Source organism: Triplophysa dalaica, chromosome 1 (assembly GCF_015846415.1).
Source record: "Triplophysa dalaica isolate WHDGS20190420 chromosome 1, ASM1584641v1, whole genome shotgun sequence".
Classification (NCBI taxonomy): domain Eukaryota; kingdom Metazoa; phylum Chordata; class Actinopteri; order Cypriniformes; family Nemacheilidae; genus Triplophysa; species Triplophysa dalaica.
This window is the reverse complement of record NC_079542.1, coordinates 1,153,135-1,175,342: the sequence shown is the minus strand read 5'-3', so window position 1 is coordinate 1,175,342 and position 22,208 is coordinate 1,153,135. Positions and strand designations below refer to the sequence as shown.

Genomic DNA, 22,208 nt, shown 5'->3' with positions numbered 1-22,208 from the left:
AGTTTGCTGCTACCACTGCCGCTTGCGTGAAAGACTTCCGCATACATCACGTGATCCGGTAACACATGACTAAAGTGACGGAGCCAGGCAGATCGCGCTATACTAGTAAAACAAGGGAAAATACACATGACAATTCTCAGGGAACACAACATAAACACTTAAAGCTTTAAATTGATTAAGAAATTGATCCTGAAATAATACTTAATCATCAAATCATCAGTTTCAACACAGTATCAATAAAGCACGTCAGATTTCTGAATGTCCAAACACACATCACCCGCTTCAATATCATCAACCATCACGATAAAATTACCCAGATAACTTTTACACAAGTGTTACAACTTTAGATAAAACATCATTCATGTACTTTAAACAAGGATGATAGTTATATTTGCCTCTTAATCCGCTTTGCTGAAAGATATCACCTGCTCGCGGTAAACTTCCATCTCAAATCAGTGAAGTGAAGCGACATCAAACAAGCGCCAGTTTTAAAATAAAAGTCACACTTGAGTCATTTTAAATTATTTAAAAATCCATCATAAACATTGATTGAGCTTACACCTATTATTGCTCATATGTGTTTAGTGACAATATAATGATTTACAATTGTATTTATGCAGAGTTTCATTCCAAAAGAGAAAACTCCGTTTTTTATATATTTTATTTAGACAAAAATGTTTCTGGGGACAAACTTGTTTGGAATGAGGAGAGCTATCATACGATATCAATTGTTTGCGTAAATGTCAAATGTCACGTGATTCACAATTGTTTAAGCACTGAAAAACGCATCAATACTGCCATTTTTGGTGTTATAGCGCCACCTAGTGTCCAAACGCCGCCTTCTTTTACACGTTATATCGGAGTTATGTCCTACACATATATTCCAAGCCCCACGAACATATCTAAAATAGTTCTCGAGTTATGGCTATTTCATTAAAAAATGCCACTTCCTGGTTTGATTCATTTGCGCCTCCTTGCAACCATGAATCGAAATTTCAACTTTTTTTCGATAATTATTTACATTCACACTCCAAAGAATTCATCAGCGTTGGTTTGGTTCCAATCGGGCGAAAAACCAGGGACTAGTTTGAAAACGTGTTAGGTGCATAAAATGCTAATTAGCGGAAAACTTTTCCGGGCGCAAATAAAAACGGAGATATACGTTTTGTTCGGCTTTAGCCAACAATTCCAATGATACCAAACACTTGGGTGTACGACAAGCGGTTTAGGAGTTAAAAGCCTAAACGCGTTTGTCATCGCTGTAGCGCCCCCTAACGGCCGATTTGGCTGTCTTTCTGTCTCCGAGTAGCCAACAGGAGTACAACCATCTGACCAAGTATCAAGTCTCTAGGACTTACGGTTTGGGCTGCACGATCAGTTTTAGGGGGAAAAATCTGCTCTGTGAGCAATTATAAATAACATTAAAGCTGCAAGCAGCATTTAGCGGGTTCGAGCAGTCTAAGGCCTCTATTGGCCTTGCCATTGTCAACTAGGCTCAGGAATGGCACCGTAACAAATCCACAACGAATGACACTCTTCCACACCAAGAAATATGACAGAAACGGTTGGTAACTTTTAATACAGACCATGCATGCGTACACTCGTATGCAAAAACGGGCGTAAACCGATAATACCTAAGGGACGAGTGCAATAAACCATTTCTCATGTCTCTATGATGATTTGTTGCAGAGATAGAGATCTTGCTAAACGGTTGCTAAGCTAACCTGTTCGGTTGCCATGGGTGTCAATTAATACCTGTCAATTAATAACACATCAAACCACAAGCCAAACGAACCAAGCCCCGTGTCTTTATAATATTCTACTGCAGAGATGTAGGTTTGGCTAGACGATTGCAAAAAATAATCTGTTTGGTTGCTAAGGGCGTGGCTTGGCAGCTGTCAATTGATAAAGAATGAAGCCATTAGCAAAACAAAGCAACTCCTGTGTCTCTAAAACATTCTATTGCACATATATAGGTCTTTTTGTTAATACAATGCACATTCTTCAAAATAGCTTATTTTGTGTTTTGAAGAATTGATAAAAAAAAATACGACCAATTTAAATAGATAATTGATTCACATTCATGGTCTGCAACAATATTCCAGAAGACCTTGCCATTTAAGTGATGCTTATTTGGTTGAGTCTGGTGACTCTGAAGGCCATTGGAGTACAGTGAGCTCATTGTCATGTTCAAGAAACCAGTTTGAGATCATTTGAGCTTTCTGACATGGTCCATTTTTTACTGCTGGAAGTAGCCATCAAAACATGGACATGGTTGGCAACAATCCTCAGGTGGTATGTGTTATCTAATATATCCCATACCATATATCCAATTGTTTCTCCATTTTGATGCTCGGTTTGAACTTCAGCAAGTGTGTTTACCACGTCTAGAAGCCAAAATGGATTGAGTTTATGCTATGTGACTGGCTGATTAGCAATTTGACTAGCAAATGATGTACTTATTAAAGACAAGTTTAAAATAGTAATTTTAAATGTATGATATTTCACCTTTTTGACTGTTGTGAAGGCATGCCTCTTCCGATAAGGATCACATGTTGCATGCTTGTTTTGTGTCATAATATGTATAATAGTACTTAATGGCAAGTCAGTTGGATTAATTATTAAGGAGTAGCGACCTTCACCGTACTCGTTTCACGCTAATATAATAAAGGACCCTGTTATGGTCACAAAACAAAAAAACTCAACATGTTTTTGATGATTATTGACCTAGAGAGTCCAGAGAAATGTACTGTGGTGGAAATTTTGAAGTTGCTTGAAAATCCTTGAACAAGTTTGCAAAAGTAGGTTTTTTACATCATTACCAATAACTCACAAACCATTTGATAGACATCAATGGTTCAAGAGGCAAAGTTGTTATGAATGAGGAGATCTATCGTTTGATATCAATAGTTTGTGTATTAGTCAAATGTCACGTGACACACCGTTGTCTAGGCCACCAAAAGACATGTACATTTAGCCATTTTTACTATTATAGCGCCACCTAGTGTCCAAACGCCACGTTATTTTGTATGTGACCTCGGAGTGATGGTCTACATATATTTCCCGAGGCATATGATGATATGTTTAGCTGTTCTGGATTTATGTCCATTTAAATGTGATAGGCTCCACCCATTTTTTATTTTGGCGCCCCTAAGCGACCGTGAAAGGAAATTTTAACTTTTTTTCAATAATTATTTACAAACACTTCCCAAAGAAGTCATCTGCATTGTTTTGGTTCCGATCGGTCGAAAATCCAGCGACTAGTTCGCGAAAGTAGGTTTTTGACATCATCAGCAATAACTCACGAACCGTTCGATCGATAGAAGTTGTTCCAGAGGCAAAGTTGCTCAGAATGAAGAGTACTATCATATGATACCAATAGTTTCTGTATATGTCAAATGTCACGTGATACACAATTGTTTAAGCACTCCTAAAGCGTTATTTCGCCCCCCGGTGGCCGAATGAGTTCACATTTCTTACAGACCTTAAAGACCATGAGACGAATAAGCCCAGCGAGCGTCGTTTTGTTCGGCCTCCGTTAACCCGGTCTAATAAGTGCTCAAACTTCATTGGCCAATGGCGGCCATGTTTTTTAAGATACGCCAATGTCCTTTTAGATATTCATGTAGAATGAGACAAAGACACACCATACCAAATAATAAGTCAATCGGGCAAACTGTTGCGTAGTTATGGCCATTTTCTAGCTCATTCAAATTATAGCGCCACCTAGTGGCCAAACGCAGCATTTTTTTTACCTTGACCCCGGATTGAGGGTCTACACATATGTTCCAAGCCCCATGAAGATATCTCAAACAGTTCAGGAGTTATGGCCATTTTAGTTCAATATGTTACTTCCGTTTTGGACATTTTTGCGCCCTCTAGCGATGGGGGATGAAAATTTCAACTTTTTTTTAATAATTATTCATATTCACACTCCACAGAACTCATCAGCGTTGGTTTGGTTCCGATAGGGCAAAAATCCAGGGACTAGTTCATTTTTAATTTTTTTCATAAAATGCTAATTAGCGAAAAAATTTGCATACCGGAAATGATATCGGAGATATACGTTTTTTAAGTTTTGAGCCAGTGATTACTCTGATATAAAACACTTGGGTGTGCGACAAACGGTTTAGGAGTAACAAGCGTAAACGTGTTTTTTATCGCTGTAGCGCCACCTATGGGTCGATTTGGCTGGTTCCGTGTATCTGAGTAGCGACAAGGACTACTACCATCTGACCGAGTCTCAGCTCTGTCGGCCTTACGGTTTGGGCTGCAGTATCAGTTCTAGGGAAGAAGTATAATAATAATAATAAAACCAACAAATACAATAGGTTTCTAGCCCTTCGGGCTCGAACCCTAAATATAACTGCAAGCAGTAATCATCGGGTTCGAGCAGTCTAAGGGGACTAAGGTCGACTGCCTTCGCTGACTACGGTCAGGAATCGCACCATAACACATCCGCAACGGATGACACTTACCCATATCCAGAAAAATGAAAGAAATGGTCAGCAACGGTTAATACAGACCACGCATGCTTACACTCATATGCAGGTTTAAACAGATAAGGGACGAGTGAAATTAACCAATTCTCATGTCTCTACGATGTTCTGTTCCAGAGATATAGGTCTAGCTTAATGGTTGCTAAGTTAACCTGTTTAGTTGCTATGGATGTGGCATGGCACCTGCCATACATTATGATAGACGTGTATACATTTTTTTTAAGGCTTAAGGCCAGGAGCATCTTAAATAGATACATTGATTCACATTCATAATATTCTAGAATGCCATGGCATTTAAATTATGCTTAATTTTATACAAACACCTCACATAATACAATATACCCCATTTTGATGTTTGCTTTGAACTTCAGGAAGTCATGTTTACCATGTCTAAATGCCTAAATTTATTGAGCTGCTGCCATGTGACTGGCTGAGTAGCAATTTGGGTTTACATGCAATTAAACTGGTTTTATCTAATAAAGCTGTGTTATATATATATATCAACACTCATCTTAAAAGCAAGCAGACATGTGCTATATTTATAGATGTGTAAATATGGAGCAACGTTTAATGTGTAATACATTATATTTCTAACACTGTCTTCCTGTGAGACACATTTCATTACACACACATGCACACTCTCGATCACACAAGACACACAGAACTATACAGTGCATTCAAACTCATATGATACAGAGGGAAATGATATCCATAAACACACACGCACACTACACACCTTTATCCTGCACATATTTATCGTTCCTTTAGCAAAGCTACATGCATTGTGATCTGGTGACTCTATAAGAAAGCCATCGAAATGAATGTCTCTTCCTATGAGCATCACATTTTGCATGCTTGTTAAGTGTTATAATATGTATAATAGTACTACATGGCAAGTCAGTTGGATTATTTATTAAGGAGTATCGACATATAACATACTCGTTTCACGCTAATATAATAAAGGACCCTGTTATGGTCACAAAACAAAAAAAAACTCAACATGATTTTGATGATTATTGACCTAGAGAGTCCAAAGAAATGAACTGAGGTGGAAATTTTGAAATTGCTTGAAAATCCTTGAACAAGTTTGAAAAAGTAGTTTTTTAAATCATCACCAATAACTCACAAACCATTTGATAGACATCAATGGTTCAAGAGGCAAAGTTGTTATGAATAAGGAGATCTATCGTTTGATATCAATAGTTTGTGTATTACTCAAATGTCACGTGACGAACAGTTGTCTAGGCCACCAAAAGACATGTGCATTTTGCCATTTTTATTATTATAGCGCCACCTAGTGTCCAAACGCCACGTTCTTTTTTATGTGACATCCTAGTGATGGTCTCCAGATATTTCCTGAGCCCCTTGCTGAAATGTTAAACCGTTGTTGATTTGAGGCCATTTAAATGTGATAGGCTCCGCCCATTTTTTTATTTTGGGGCCCCTAAGCGATCGTGAAAGGAAATTTCAACTTTTTTTGATAATTATTTACCTTCACACTCCACACAAGTCATCTACATTGGTTTGGGTCTGATCGGTCAAAAACTCAGGGACAAGTTTGCGAAGAAAGGTTTCTATCAATATCTGCGATAACTCACAAACCATTTGATCGACAGAAGTTGTTCTAGAGGCAAAGTTGTTTAGAATAAGGAGATCTATCATATAATACAAATAGTTTGGTTATATGTCAAGTGTCACATGATACACAAATGTTTAAGCACTACTAAAGCGTTACTTCGCCCCCCGGTGGCCAAATGAGTTCACATTTCTTACAGACCTTAAGGACCTTGAGATGAATAAGCCCAGCGAGTGTCGTTTTGATCGGCCTCCGTTTACCCGGTGTAATGAGTGCTCAAAATTCATTGGCCAATGGCGGCCATGTTTTTTGACATACGTCAATGTCCTTTTAGATATTCATGAAGCATGAGACAAAGACCCACCATACCAATTATCAAGTCATTCGGGCAAAGGGTTGCGTAGTTATAGCCATTTTCTAGCTCATTCAAATTATAGCGCCACCTAGTGGCCAAACGCCACATTTTTTTTATTATAACTCCGGACTGAGGGTCTACACATATGTTCCAAGCCCCATGAAGATATCTCAAACAGTTCACGAGTTATGGCCATTTTAGCTAAATATGCCACTTCCGGTTTGGACGTTTTAGCGCCACCTAGCGGCCGTGAGCAGAAAATTCAACTTTTTTTCGATAACTATTTACATTCACACTCCACAGAATTCATCAACGTTGGTTTGGTTTCGATAGGGCAAAAATCCAGGGACTAGTTCATTTTTTTTTTTTTTCATAAAATGCAAATTAGCGAAAAAATTTGCATACCGGAAATGAAATCGGAGATATACGTTTTTTAAGTTTTGAGCCAGTGATTACACTGATATAAGACACTTGGGTGTGCGACCAATGGTTTAGGAGTATAAGGCGCAAACGCGCTTTTCATCGTTGTAGCGCCACCTATGGGCCGATTTGGCTGGCTCCGTGTATCTGAGTAGCGACAAGGACTACTACCATCTGACCAAGTCTCAGCTCTGTCGGTCTTACGGTTTGGGCTGCAGCATCAGTTTTAGGGCAGAATAATAATAAGAATAAAACTAACAAATACAATAGGTTTCTAGCCCTTCGGGCTCGAACCCTAATAATAAAACCAACAAATACAATAGGTTTCTAGCCCTTCGGGCTCGAACCCTAAATATAGCTGCAAGCAGCAATCATCGGGTTCGAGCAGTCTAAGAGGACTAAGGTCGACTGCCTTTGCCAACTACGCTAAGGAATCGCACCATAACACATCCACTACGGATGACACTCTCCCACATCAAGCAAAATTACAGAAATGGTCAGCAAAGGTTAATACCTTTCTAGTTCTGTGTGCTTAGCAATACGCATGCTAACACTCATATGCAAAAAACAGTTGTAAACCGTTAATACCTGAGGGACGAGTGAAATGAACCAATTCTCATGTCTCTACGATGTTCTGTTGCTGAGATAAATATCTTGCTATAAGGTTGCTAAGCTAACCTATTTTGTTGCATCATGGCAGCTGCCAATTGATATTAAACTAAGCCACAATTGAAACGAACCAAGCCCCGCGCCTCTACGATATTCTACTGCAGAGATGTAAGTGTGGCTAGGCGGTTGCTAAAATAATCTGTTTGGTTGCTATGGGCTTGGTTTATCACCTGTCATATTATACTACACGTATACATTTATAAAACGAACAAACTCCCGTGTCTCTATGACATTCTATTGCAGAGATATAGGAACTTTTGTTAATAAGATGCACATTCTTCAAAATAGCTTCTTTTGTGTTGTGACAATTTATTATTGATTTACAAAAATAAGACCACCTTAAATTGATACATTGATTCACATTCATGGTCTTCAATAATATTCCAGAAGGCTGTGCCATTTAAATGATGCTTATTTGGTAAACACAAATATATCCTATTTCTCCACCATTTTTATGTTCATTTTGAACTTCAGGAAGTCATGTTTACCATGTCTAAATGCCTAAATGCATTGAGTTGCTGCCATGTGACTAGCTGAGTAGCAATTTGGGTTTACATGCAATTAAACTGGTTTTATCAAATAAAGGTGTGTTGTATATATATATATCAACACAGCATCATAAAAGCAGCCAGACATGTGCTATATTTATAGATGTGTAAATATGGAGCAACGTTTAATGTGTAATACATTATATTTCTAACACTGTCTTCCTGTGAGACACATTTCATTCCACACACATGCACAGTCTTACTCACACACGACACACAGAACTAGACAGTACACGCACACTCTTATTATACAGAGAGACATAATATCTATAAATACACACACACAAACAAACAAAGAACATGAAATACATAAACACGTATGCACATATAATACACACTGCAGTTTAAAAGACAGCAAAGGCATTACAGTGGACAGTGAACAAAGCCGCAAAAATAATTTTTCAAGGCAACATGCATTGTGATCTGGTGACTCTAAAAAACCCATTGAAATTAATGATATTTCACCTTTCTGACTGTTGTGAAGGCATGCCTCTTCCGATGACCTTCACATTTTGCATGCTTTTTTTGTGTCATAATATGTATAATAGTACTATATGGCAAGTCAGTTGGATTATTCATTAAGGAGCAGCAAGCTTTCAGGTAGACTTTTGAGGTTAATATAATAAAGGACCCTGTTATGGTCACATTTATGAAAAAGTTCAACATGTCTTTGATAATTATTTATCTAGAGAGTCCAGAGAATTGTACTGTGGTGAAAATTTTGAAATTACTTGAAAGACCTAAAATTAGTATGCTAAAGTATGTATTTAACATCATCACCAATAACTCGGGAACCGTTTGATTGACATCAATGGATCAAGAGGCAAAGTTGTTCAAAATGAGGAGACCCATCATATGATTTCAATAGTTTGTGTAAATGACAAATGTCACGTGATACACAACTGCTTAAGCAATGAAATACGCAACAATTTTACCATTTTTACTGTTATAGCGCCACCTAGTGTGCAAACGCCACGTTATTTTGTAGGTTAACTTGGAGTGATGGTATACACATATTTCCCGAGCCCCATGATGATATGTTAAGCCGTTCTGGATTCATGGCCATTTAAATCTGATAGGCTCCGCCCATTTTAAAATGTTGGCGCCCCTAAGCGACCGTGAAAGGAAATTTCTGCTTTTTTTCGATAATTATTAACAATCACTTTCCACAGAAGTCATCTGCATTGTTTTTGTTCCGTTAAGTCGAAAAACCAACGACTAGTTCGCGAAAGTTGGTTCTAGACATCATCTGCGATAACTCACAAACCGTTTGATCGACAGAAGTGGTTCAAGAGGCAAAGTTGCTCAGAATAAGGAGAGCTATTATATGATACCATTAGTTTGGGTATATGTCAAATGTCACGTGATACACAATAGTTTAAGCACTCCTAAAGCGTTATTTCGCCCCCCGGAGGCCAAATGAGTTAACATTTCTTACAGACCTTAAGGACCTTGAGATGAATAAGCCCAGCGAGTGTCGTTTTGATCGGCCTCCGTTTACCCGGTGTAATGAGCGCTCAAAATTCATTGGCCAATGGCGGCCATGTTTTTTGACATACGTCAATGTCCTTTTAGATATTCATGAAGCATGAGACAAAGACCCACCATACCAATTATCAAGTCATTCGGGCAAAGGGTTGCGTAGTTATAGCCCTTTTCTAGCTCATTCAAATTATAGCGCCACCTAGTGGCCAAACGCCACATTTTTTTTATTGTGACTCCGGACTGAGGGTCTACACATATGTTCCAAGCCCCGTGAAGATATCTCAAACAGTTCACGAGTTATGGCCATTTTAGCTAAATATGCCACTTCCGGTTTGGACGTTTTAGCGCCACCTAGCGGCCGTGAATGGAAAATTCAACTTTTTTTCGATAACTATTTACATTCACACTCCACAGAATTCATCAACGTTGGTTTGGTTTCGATAGGGCAAAAATCCAGGGACTAGTTCATTTTTTTTTTTTTTCATAAAATGCAAATTAGCGAAAAAATTTGCATACCGGAAATGAAATCGGAGATATACGTTTTTTAAGTTTTGAGCCAGTGATTACACTGATATAAGACACTTGGGTGTGCGACCAATGGTTTAGGAGTATAAGGCGCAAACGCGCTTTTCATCGTTGTAGCGCCACCTATGGGCCGATTTGGCTGGCTCCGTGTATCTGAGTAGCGACAAGGACTACTACCATCTGACCAAGTCTCAGCTCTGTCGGTCTTACGGTTTGGGCTGCAGCATCAGTTTTAGGGCAGAATAATAATAAGAATAAAACTAACAAATACAATAGGTTTCTAGCCCTTCGGGCTCGAACCCTAATAAAACTAACAAATACAATAGGTTTCTAGCCCTTCGGGCTCGAACCCTAATAAAACTAACAAATACAATAGGTTTCTAGCCCTTCGGGCTCGAACCCTAATAAAACTAACAAATACAATAGGTTTCTAGCCCTTCGGGCTCGAACCCTAATAAAAATCCTTACAAAAACAATAGGTTTTCAGCACTTCGTGCTCGAAACCCTAATAATAAGAATAAAAATCCTTACAAAAACAATAGGTTTTCAGCACTTCGTGCTCGAAACCCTAAAAATCCTTACAAAAACAATAGGTTTTCAGCACTTCGTGCTCGAAACCCTAATTAATAATTAGGAAAGCACCGATAGGATTTTTATGGGCCTATACCAATTTCAAAAAAGAACTATCGTCCAATCCGATACCGATCTTGGTCAATTTCATACAGTACTACACAATATCCCTGGCATAGACTTTCCCGGGGTCTAGGGAAAGTCTATGCCAGGGTACTGGAGAGGAGAATCCGCCGATGGTAGAACCTCGGATTCAGGAGGAGCAGTGTGGTTTTCGTCCCGGTCGTGGAACACTGGACCAGCTCTATACCCTCTCCAGGGTGCTGGAGGGTTCATGGGAGTTTGCCCAACCAATCCACATGTGTTTTGTGGATTTGGAGAAGGCATTCGACTGGCATGTCCCTCGCGGCATCTTGTGGAGGGTGCTCTGGGAGTATGGGATTCGGGACCCTTTGCTAAGGGCTATCCGGTCCCTGTACGACTGGAGCAGGAGCTTGGTTCGCATTGCCGGCAGTAAGTCAGACATGTTTCCGGGGCATGTTGGACTCGGCAGGGCCGCCCTTTGTCACCGGTTATGTTTATAATTTTTATGGACAGAATTTCTAGGCGCAGGGTTTGAGGACCACACGATTTCATCTCTGCTCTTTGCGGATGATGTCGTCATGCTGGCCCCATCAGACCAGGACCTTCAGCATGCACTGGGACGGTTTGCAGACGAGTGTGAAGCGGCTGGGATGAGAATCAGCACCTCCAAATCTGAGGCCATGGTTCTCAGTCGGAAAAGGGTGGCTAGCCCACTTCAGGTGGTTGGAGAATTCCTGCCTCAAGTGGAGGAGTTCAAGTATCTGGGGGTCTTGTTCACGAGTGAGGGAAGGATGGAACGGGAGATTGACAGACGGATCGGTGCAGCTTCTGCAGTAATGCGGTCACTGTACCGGTCTGTCGTGGTGAAGAAGGAGCTGAGCCGCAAGGCGAAGTTCTCGATTTACCGGTCAATCTACATTCCTACTCTCACCTATTCATGAGCTGTGGGTCATGACCGAAAGGACAAGATCCTGGATACATGCGGCCGAAATGAGCTTTCTCCGCAGGGTGGCTGGGCGATCCCTTAGAGATAGGGTGAGAAGCTCGGTCACTCGGGAGGAGCTCAGAGTAGAGCCGCTGCTCCTCCACATCGAGAGGGGTCAGATGAGGTGGCTCGGGCATCTTTTTCGGATATCCCCTGGACGCCTTCCCTGGAAGGTTCAGTTAATTTTACTGAACATGAATTGGATCCATTTAACATTTTAAAAGAGCCATAAGTGTAAATGTGTTTAAATGTAAGTTAAGATAAAAATACAATAAGACAACATGACAATCTTCAAAGTTGAATTTTGCTATCCAACATTTCTTTTATTTAAAACCTTAACGCAAATTTTACTTAAAATGGATCATTTCTGTGCTCTTGCTATTTACAGAAATTATTTTAGCTCAGTGAAAAAAATTGGATATTCAGACATTCAACTTATTGCCTCCATGCAGTTACTTATTTTTACCCAAGTTACATTTTTATGGATTCTGCGTTTTCTTTTTTTGTGGTGTACAATTATGTTAATATTTGCCGTATCTTACATCTTATGTTTTTTTTTTTTTTTTGCTGTTTTAAGTCTTCTAACATTTAAAAACTAGTTTTGAAATGTGGTTAACTAGACTTTTATATTGACTACGAACTTTTATTTTGACGGCTTGCCGCAAAGTTTGACAGCAGCTTCGTTCAAACGGTAAAATGTGCCTGAGGTAAACTCTGTTAGATCAGCGCTGATTCACTTTATGTGTTCGCGTCCACCAGATTGTAAAAAGTACACTACAGTTAGTTACACAAAACCACAACACACATTCACACGCAGATTGCATAATTAAACAGCAGCTGAATAAATATTAGTGCTATTTATAGCACAATTTGAAGTGTATAAGCTGTTCAGTGGTACTTTCTGGCGTGTTTGCTATTTGTCATGCTACATCGGTGAATCCCTAATAATAATACGAATTAAAATTAACATGAATTAAATAAAATATAAACAGTTATATTAATAATTAAAAGTTAATTGGGGGTCGCGTCCGATGAAACGGTCTATTATAATAAATTTCGTTTTTAAACGTGCTGTATTTCTAAAGATCTGTGTGCTCTTCAGGTTGGACGAGAGATGGAGACGATGAACACGAGCTCTCTGTTCTCCAAACGCCCAAACACAGCGCGCGAGTGAGAGGTCTGTGCACATCCGGTCATGAGTTCAGCAGAACATTACAGACTGAATCGTTTCTCTGAGAACAAACGCTTGGCGCCAAACTGTTGTTTCATATCTTACAGAACGCTGACGGAGAGAAGATCTTGAAAAGAGTGAAACGACACGTCGAGGGAACGTGATGGATCCAGATGTTCTCACAGATGTACGGAGAGCGAAGAGCTTTATTAACCGCGCAAAAGCATATCAGACGACACGTGACGTCACATAAAAACATCGTTCATAGGAGTTCATAGTCAATACTTATATTTGAAGCACGTGTATCTTTTTAATGTTACATTAGGAATAAAGCTTTTATAAAAGTGTGCATTAAATATTAATAAGTCTTTTACAAATGCATTATGAAAGCAGTAATAACTGGTGTACGCAGAAAACCAATGGAGCGTAAACGAGACACCTAGCGGCCGTTGGTGGTATAGAGGTTCAAAAATCAAAGAAGCATTGTTTGTATTATTTCAGGTTGGAATTTAAAATAACTTTTTTGTAAAAGTGGCTTGATAATCTGACAACTTAAAAAAAAACATTTTTGGGAAATAAAACAAGTTTTTCAATAGACTTAAACTATTATAACTATTTTACGTCATTGGTCCAGTGACAGTTCTTAAATAAACTATTCAATGTCTTCTTTAAAACAAGACATAGACCAAAGCAGTCCAGAGTTTACATTATTTAAAGGTTGAAATCACTCACCTGCAAAAAAGGGAATAAAGTATTACTTATATAAAAATATGGTTGATTTGGTTTATAATTTATTAGCCAATACTTACAATACACATTCGTAGAATTTGAATAAATGATGAAAAAATATGAAAGGACCAAAGGAGACAACAGATTATTATTTAGAAATTTTAATATATTAAAGTATAAAATGCTATATGTGGCTTGATTTCTACGGCGGAACAAAGTCTCTTGGTTTTCTAGTGAACAATAAAACTATTAAATAAACATACAAATCCTTCAAACGCCATTTAAAAAAATACAGATTTATGCTTCAAGGCACATAACAGTTACAGTAGTGATACGTTTACAATATTTTCAACAGGAATGTCAGTCAAATAACAAATGACACAGACTCGTATCTCCTGCATGAATGCGCGTTCCCTCGTCATGTGAAAATACACGACCGAACCAATACTTACAACTCACACGTGTTCAAACATTCACAAAAGACTTCATGACATCACTTCAGGAAATGATTGTTAGTCTTATGGCCCTTGTTCATTCCGTTCACAATACCGTTGTGGTTTCCGTCAGCTGTGGTGAGTCCGTTGAAGCGCAGACAGTCTGTCAGTAGTTTACGATAAACCGGATGCGTCATCAATATGTTTTGAAGAGAAGCTTTGGGAGATACATTTACAGTAAGAATCCAATGCTGAACATCTCTTCTCAAACACAGATATATTGTGATCATAAACTGAAGGAACGTTACCCTCTGTTGGTCGCCCCCTGCTGGTCAGTGCGCTGTACATCTCTGTGATGTCATACTGAGGCACGCCCACCAGCACGCCCATCAGAGCAGACAGGTCATCAGCGCTCAACAAGCCGTCCTCATCACTGTCATACCACTGTGTGCACACATTCATTATATGAAGCATTGGGTCAACAGACACACACACACACAAATGCACACACACGCACAGACACACATACAAACACACACAGATGCACACACACAAACACAGAAACACAAATACGCACACACACATACAAACACAAAATGTCCACCACACAAACATGCACACAAACAAGTACAGACAAACGTATATGCGCACACACATGCACATTCATGGACACACAAACAAACACACACACACACACGTATGTTTTATTATCTCTGTGGGGACACTCCATAGGTGTAATGAGTTGTATAATGTATATTTTATCCCCTAACCCAACCCCTAAACCTTAAGATCACACACACACATGCACAAACATGAACATTCATGGACACAAACATGCACAGACACACGCACACACATGAACACAGCATTCACACAGAAACACGCTCACAAACTAACATGCACACACAAACACGCACACCATACACACAAACGCTAACAAACACAGAAACAGACAACAACACGCACGTACACAAATGCACAATCATGCAAAAACACATAAACATACATGCACACACACACACACTTACTGTGAATGCTGTGTGTAAGAGAGACTCCAGACTTGTGAAACCAGAAACAGCTGAAACACTCACACAGATGTGTTTCAGATCCACTGTGTCGTCCTGTAAACGCACACAGACACAAGTTTCTTTATTTCTGCCTGTTTGTCATTTCTGGAGATCGACACATTTCAAGCAGACAGGTCATCACACTCAAACGCTCATCAGATTTGTTCCACAGAACATCACGTTACCTTTGAGTAAAGCGAGAAGATCTTCAGTGCCGTGTTCCTGTCCGTCAGTCCCAGAAGAGAGGTCAGGTGATCTGCCGTTACCACGGTACTGTGTCCTGAGCGACAGCTGTCAATCATAGTGTTCATCAGCGCCTCCACGTGAGCGTCAGTGAAACTGCAGACGACAATGGATTGATTATACCTGACTGTGGTTTCATACAAAGCTGATGTTGTGATGTTTTAGGGGGGTACCCGTGCCGGCGGAGCAGTCGGAGGGTCTCCAGAGCCGGAGATTCCAGAGGCAGCGAGAGACCTCCAAGCTTTCTGACAGGAAAACGTCCATCCATCACGTAATCTGTGGCTGGAACACCCAGAGCGCTACAACACACACAAAACAAGACAATAGAAAAACAAGACAATCCAGTAAGAAATGAATGAAGAAGGCAATCCCAGAATGCACCGTGACCCGTCCGTTAACTTACTTTGCCATGAGCTTCTGCACATTCTCGGCATACACATCAGGGTTGTCTTTCTCTTCTTCAGATGGTGTGTAGACGGGCAGAAACTGGAAGTAAAGATGAAAGGATTGTTGAGAAAGTCAGGATTTGATTGGCTCATGGTCATGTCATGAAACGCACAACAGGACCACCTACTTCCACAGTGACGCTGGTGTAGAGCTGAGACAAAGTGTGCCACAGAGCTGCAAGCCTAAAAATACAAGACAAAAACATTGACAACACAACACGACAGAGAGAGAATTTCAGATTTGAAACAAATCCTTCTTACCAAGTCGTTCCCTTCCACGTCCAACGAACTGTGTCCTGGAAAATAACCAAAGGATTTGTTTTTGATTTGCGTCATTATCATCATAATCAAACCATGAGGTGGAAACAGAGCACTAGTGAAGAACATCACTGTTGATCTAGAACATAATTGTGTTATTTCTATTGAAGCATGATCATATTTATATCACATTACTCATCATTCAGTTTGTGTTTTAAAGATCAGTGCACGCACACTCACACACATAGAAAAATAGACAGACACACACACGGACAGACAGACAAACACACACAAACAGACCGACACACATACACAATAACGAATGCATGCACACACAAAAACACACACAAACACAGACAGACACACACACGCACACACACACGGACAGACAGACAAACACACACAAACAGACCGACACACATACACAATAACGAATGCGCGCACACACAAAAACACACACAAACACAGACAGACACACACACATGGACAGACAGACAAACACACACAAACAGACCGACACACATACACAATAACGAATGCGCGCACACACAAAAACACACACAAACACAGACAGACACACACACATGGACAGACAGACAAACACACACACACACACACAGACCGACACACATACACAATAACGAATGCGTGCACACACACAAAAACACACACAAACACAGACAGACACACACACGCACACACACACGGACAGACAGACAAACACACACAAACAGACCGACACACATACACAATAACGAATGCATGCACACACAAAAACACACACAAACACAGACAGACACACACACGCACACACACACGGACAGACAGACAAACACACACAAACAGACCGACACACATACACAATAACGAATGCGCGCACACACAAAAACACACACAAACACAGACAGACACACACACATGGACAGACAGACAAACACACACAAACAGACCGACACACATACACAATAACGAATGCATGCACACACAAAAACACACACAAACACAGACAGACACACACACATGGACAGACAGACAAACACACACAAACAGACCGACACACATACACAATAACGAATGCGCGCACACACAAAAACACACACAAACACAGACAGACACACACACATGGACAGACAGACAAACACACACAAACAGACCGACACACATACACAATAACGAATGCGCGCACACACAAAAACACACACAAACACAGACAGACACACACACATGGACAGACAGACAAACACACACACACACACACAGACCGACACACATACACAATAACGAATGCGTGCACACACACAAAAACACACACAAACACAGACAGACACACACACGCACACACACACGGACAGACAGACAAACACACACAAACAGACCGACACACATACACAATAACGAATGCATGCACACACAAAAACACACACAAACACAGACACACACACGCACACACACACGGACAGACAGACAAACACACACAAACAGACCGACACACATACACAATAACGAATGCGCGCACACACAAAAACACACACAAACACAGACAGACACACACACATGGACAGACAGACAAACACACGCAAACAGACCGACACACATACACAATAACGAATGCGCGCACACACAAAAACACACACAAACACAGACAGACACACACACACATGGACAGACAGACAAACACACACACACAGACCGACACACATACACAATAACGAATGCGCGCACACACAAAAACACACACAAACACAGACAGACACACACACATGGACAGACAGACAAACACACACACACAGACCGACACACATACACAATAACGAATGCGTGCACACACACAAAAACACACACAAACACAGACAGACACACACACACACAGACCGACACACATACACAATAACGAATGCACACACACACACAAAAACACACACAAACACAGACAGACACACACACATGGACAGACAGACAAACACACACACACAGACCGACACACATACACAATAACGAATGCGCGCACACACAAAAACACACACAAACACAGACAGACACACACACATGGACAGACAGACAAACACACACACACAGACCGACACACATACACAATAACGAATGCGCGCACACACAAAAACACACACAAACACAGACAGACACACACACATGGACAGACAGACAAACAAACACAGACAAACACACACAGACCGACACACATACACAATAACGAATGCGCGCACACACAAAAACACACACAAACACACACACACGGACCGACACACAAACACACAAATGACTGCGCGCACACCCACAAAGACAGACACACACAAATACAGACAGACAGACACTCACACACACACACACAGACACAGACACACAAACGAATGTGCACACACACAGTGATCTTCTGTTATGTAAACAGAGCTTATTTTATGTTTCCATCCCCTCCGGACCCCCGGACCGTCACTCACAGTGTTATTGGGATAGTGCAGTAACACGGGCTGAACGGGAACACCAGCCAGAAACGCACCTGTCGAGAGAGACAAACACTGACGTTCAGTGATGTGTAAAGTACGCCAAAAAATAACTTTGGTAGAAGTGAAAGTGACATCTTAGAACAGTGGTTCCCAAAGTGGGGGTCGCGACCCCCTGGGGGGGTCGCGAAGTGGGGGGCGGGGGGTCGCGAGATGATTTACAGAAACTTAATTTAAAAAAAATTGTATATGTTAAAAAAGGTAGTAATGATGCGAGTATAAATTTAGGATAATTAAAATAAACTGGAAATAAAACTTCCCGACCAATATGACTGGATAAGGTCACCATTTAATGTAACCACGGCAAATAATCTTGCGTCAGATATGGAAGATGCGCTGATAGAACTGTTCGAGTTCTGGGTTTCTGTTGCGCTGGAATATCCACAGTCGTCGAAAGCCGCGTTGGATGTACTCATGCAATTTGGCTCAACGTATTTATGCGAAAAGACATTCTCCGCGCTGACTTACATTAAGAATAAACACAGTTCACGGTTTAACGTGGAATATGATCTGCGGGTGGAATATGATCTGCGGGTGGCGATCTGCTTTGCTCCGCGCACAGCGCCCATCCATCACATTAGGCGTTTTATTCTGAATACAAAGTTATTGTTGTATGCGTGTTACAGGCAGCTTGTTCGTATTCTGTCTTTATTTCACAGTTATGGGATGTATTTGTTTTTGTCCATAATTTGTTAATAAAATAGCCTGGCTTAGAGATTGTGTTCCTTTTTGTTTTAGCTCTGTCAGTATGTAACCAAATCGCAAATCCTTACAAACTGTCGGAGGAAAACACAAAGAGGAGAAAGGAGGGGGAGGAGGGGGGGGGGGGTCGCGGGTCGTCAGCAGTCTAATATTGGGGGTCGTGGTCTGAAAAGTTTGGGAACCCCTGTCTTAGAATATGAATTGAGTAAAAGTCTTAAAGCATCAGATAAATATTGTACTTAATATCTTCTGTAGTAACATAAATGCTTAGGAGAAATATATCAGAGTAAAAGTATACATTTTGTTCAGGACATGTAGTGGAGATAAAGTCTGCAGAATTATAAAGACACAAGAACTCCCACATAATACAAGCCACGCCCACTCATTTTCGCCTTTGAAATTCCTTCGCAAAACGATCGCAATTTCCGGTTCACTGGGACTTTAAAGCCCCAGTGAAATAAAAAAATGGCAATTCATATTTTTTTATGAAATATTGCAGCGTTTTGTTTAATTCATGTGTCCTAAAATCGGAAAATGCACTTGCGCCCTGAAATGAGGTTAATAAGACGGCTTGGACAGAGCATCCATTAACTCCTCCCCTTCAACTGTCAGTCTGCTGCCAGCTCCATTTCAAAATGCAACAGCTGTTTTACACATCCAATCAATTCACAGAGAAAGACAAAAGCCACACCCACTATTTTTCTCTTTTGAAGTTCCTTTTTGAAGAATACGGATCGCAACTTCAGCTTCACGTGGACTTTAAGTAATGTACTCAAGTATTTTTACTTTGCTGACATCCTGTTCATGTCTGACAGATTTATGGTTATGAAATTGTTCAATTTCTGTCCAATCCCAAGCTTTCTACAGTGAGAATTGATTGGTTGTTTCATGTTGAGACACAGGTGATGGTCATGAGCTCCACAAACACGTACCGGGCTTGAATTTGATCAGCACTCGACCGTTAGTCGTCGTTCCCTCTGGAAACATCAACATCTACATAGAGACAGAAAAGTCAATAGAAGTCAGAAACACAAACACCACGCTCATGTGTAATGTGTGTGTGTACCTGGGGCCAGCGGCCATCAGACGTGACTCTCTCACGGATCTGTGAAACACATTTCTTTCTGGATTCAGGATCTTTTCTGTTCACCATGACTGCCTGATTAAACTCCAACAATGCTGAAACACACGAAGATTACAGTCGTTCCTTTCTATAAAACAACAATAAACAAGCAACCTTCTGGTAAAATCCTTAGAAAAACCCTGGTTAAGCCACCCCATCCGATTGGCTGTTGCTGTCACATGACAAAGGCATCTGCCGCTCACCTCCTATCACAGGTAATCTGATGTTCTCCGAGCGGGACACTACGGTGGGCAGGCCGGTGACGGGCAGCACCAACATGTCCAGAAAAGTGCTGTGAGGAGCCACGACCAACACCGGAGCTTCCTTCAGATCCGCCTGACGTCCCTTCACTTTAATCCACAGGAATCCCATGCAGAAGTAGGCGGCCCGGCTGAGGAACACCATGATGGGAAGAAAGAACCACTGACGCCAGCCCTGCACCGGCACCTCACGCTCCGCCTCCGAGAGACCGGCCAATCGCAGTCGTGCTACGGGCCACATCAGCAGGAGGAAGAGGGTAGTGAGCATGGCGCGGATGGGAAACAGAATCCAGCCCAGCAGAATTCCCTAAAAAAAACAAAAACATGCTTATTGACGCATTCATTTCAACAACGTAAACAAACGTGACCCCAACTGAACTTCCGGTTCACATTCACACACACAATAGAGCGCCTGTAGATTGTTTCTGATAACAATGAAAAGAAACCAAAAAGAAGGGTCACGTGGCTAAACTTGTCTCGCCAATATTTTGAATTTAGACTGCGATACCAAGCTCAACCGCTAGATGTCAGTGTATCATACGGTTTCTTTAAATTCGCCTTCAACCGGAGTGTAATACAACAGAAATAGTTATTATTAAACACCAGCAAAACACAAACCGGAAGTTAAATGACCCCACCCTAACCCTTTTATAACAGCTAAAGCTGCTGTCAGACTTGACTTTGAGCATGCGCAGATCGTTCGGACGGTGGTACGAAGATGGACGGGCGCGAATCCTCCATTTTTTTTTACATTTTATTTTTTATAAGTGAATTTAAATCGACATATTTGTTTAAGCATCAAACAAATACCATTACAAGAGATATAAGGTTGGGGGAAAAAAAGTTGAACAAAAAAACAACAATAATGGACAAACAATTTTCCAGCCAAAATACACAAATATATAAACAACAAAATAAATGATACTAATTAAACGTATATATATATATATATATATATATCACAGAGCATCATGTGGTAAGAGGCGAGATATTAGTTTGAAAAAAAAATGTCCATAAACATGAATAATTTATAGATTATTTTAAAGTCTCCATTTCTAACAAAAACAAACAGTTTGTGATCTTTTTTAACAAATCTATTTCTGTACAGTGAGGTCATGCTGTGACGGCAGTTTAAGGGCTTTAAAACCCCCTCAGCCGTTATAAAATGATCTGTAACACACTGCTTCGCGGGACTTGTTGCTTTTATATAACGGATATCCATACGGGTACCAAGGTTTCATAAAATAAAGTAAATAAAGTGATATTTAGGCTGTGTAAACCGTTATAAACCGTGGTAATTAATAACATCTTAGAAATCGCCTCAGCCAATCAGAATCAACGACCGGAACTGACCGTCTTATAAAGTCATTTATTGGTGGTCTGACAAAACAAATGACGAATGAATGAACAACATCAAACTTTTCTTATTGGATCAATCGTAAAATTTAGATTTTAAACAGATTCGTTCCTCAGTCAGAACAGGAGTGAATAACACACATTTTTATGGAGTATCGTGTTTGTTTCGACCCTGTTTCAGTCTGAA

General features: G+C 40.4%; 1 protein-coding gene across 1 annotated transcript in view; it reads right to left on the bottom strand.

Annotated features, from left to right (window-relative positions):
- Positions 1-13,761: 13,761 nt before the first annotated feature.
- Positions 13,762-22,208, bottom strand: part of lpcat4 (lysophosphatidylcholine acyltransferase 4) — a 10,233-nt gene continuing 1,786 nt past the window's right edge. Inside the window, exons 2-13 of the mRNA XM_056766724.1 lie at positions 20,609-20,972; positions 20,349-20,461; positions 20,215-20,275; positions 18,518-18,576; positions 16,068-16,102; positions 15,935-15,989; positions 15,764-15,846; positions 15,534-15,659; positions 15,303-15,456; positions 15,079-15,171; positions 14,359-14,494; positions 13,762-14,267 (exon numbers count right to left, since the gene is read on the bottom strand). Coding sequence (XP_056622702.1) covers positions 14,110-14,267; positions 14,359-14,494; positions 15,079-15,171; positions 15,303-15,456; positions 15,534-15,659; positions 15,764-15,846; positions 15,935-15,989; positions 16,068-16,102; positions 18,518-18,576; positions 20,215-20,275; positions 20,349-20,461; positions 20,609-20,972 — 1,437 coding nt within the window. The 3' untranslated portion in view covers positions 13,762-14,109. The remainder of the gene's footprint in view (positions 14,268-14,358; positions 14,495-15,078; positions 15,172-15,302; positions 15,457-15,533; positions 15,660-15,763; positions 15,847-15,934; positions 15,990-16,067; positions 16,103-18,517; positions 18,577-20,214; positions 20,276-20,348; positions 20,462-20,608; positions 20,973-22,208) is intronic.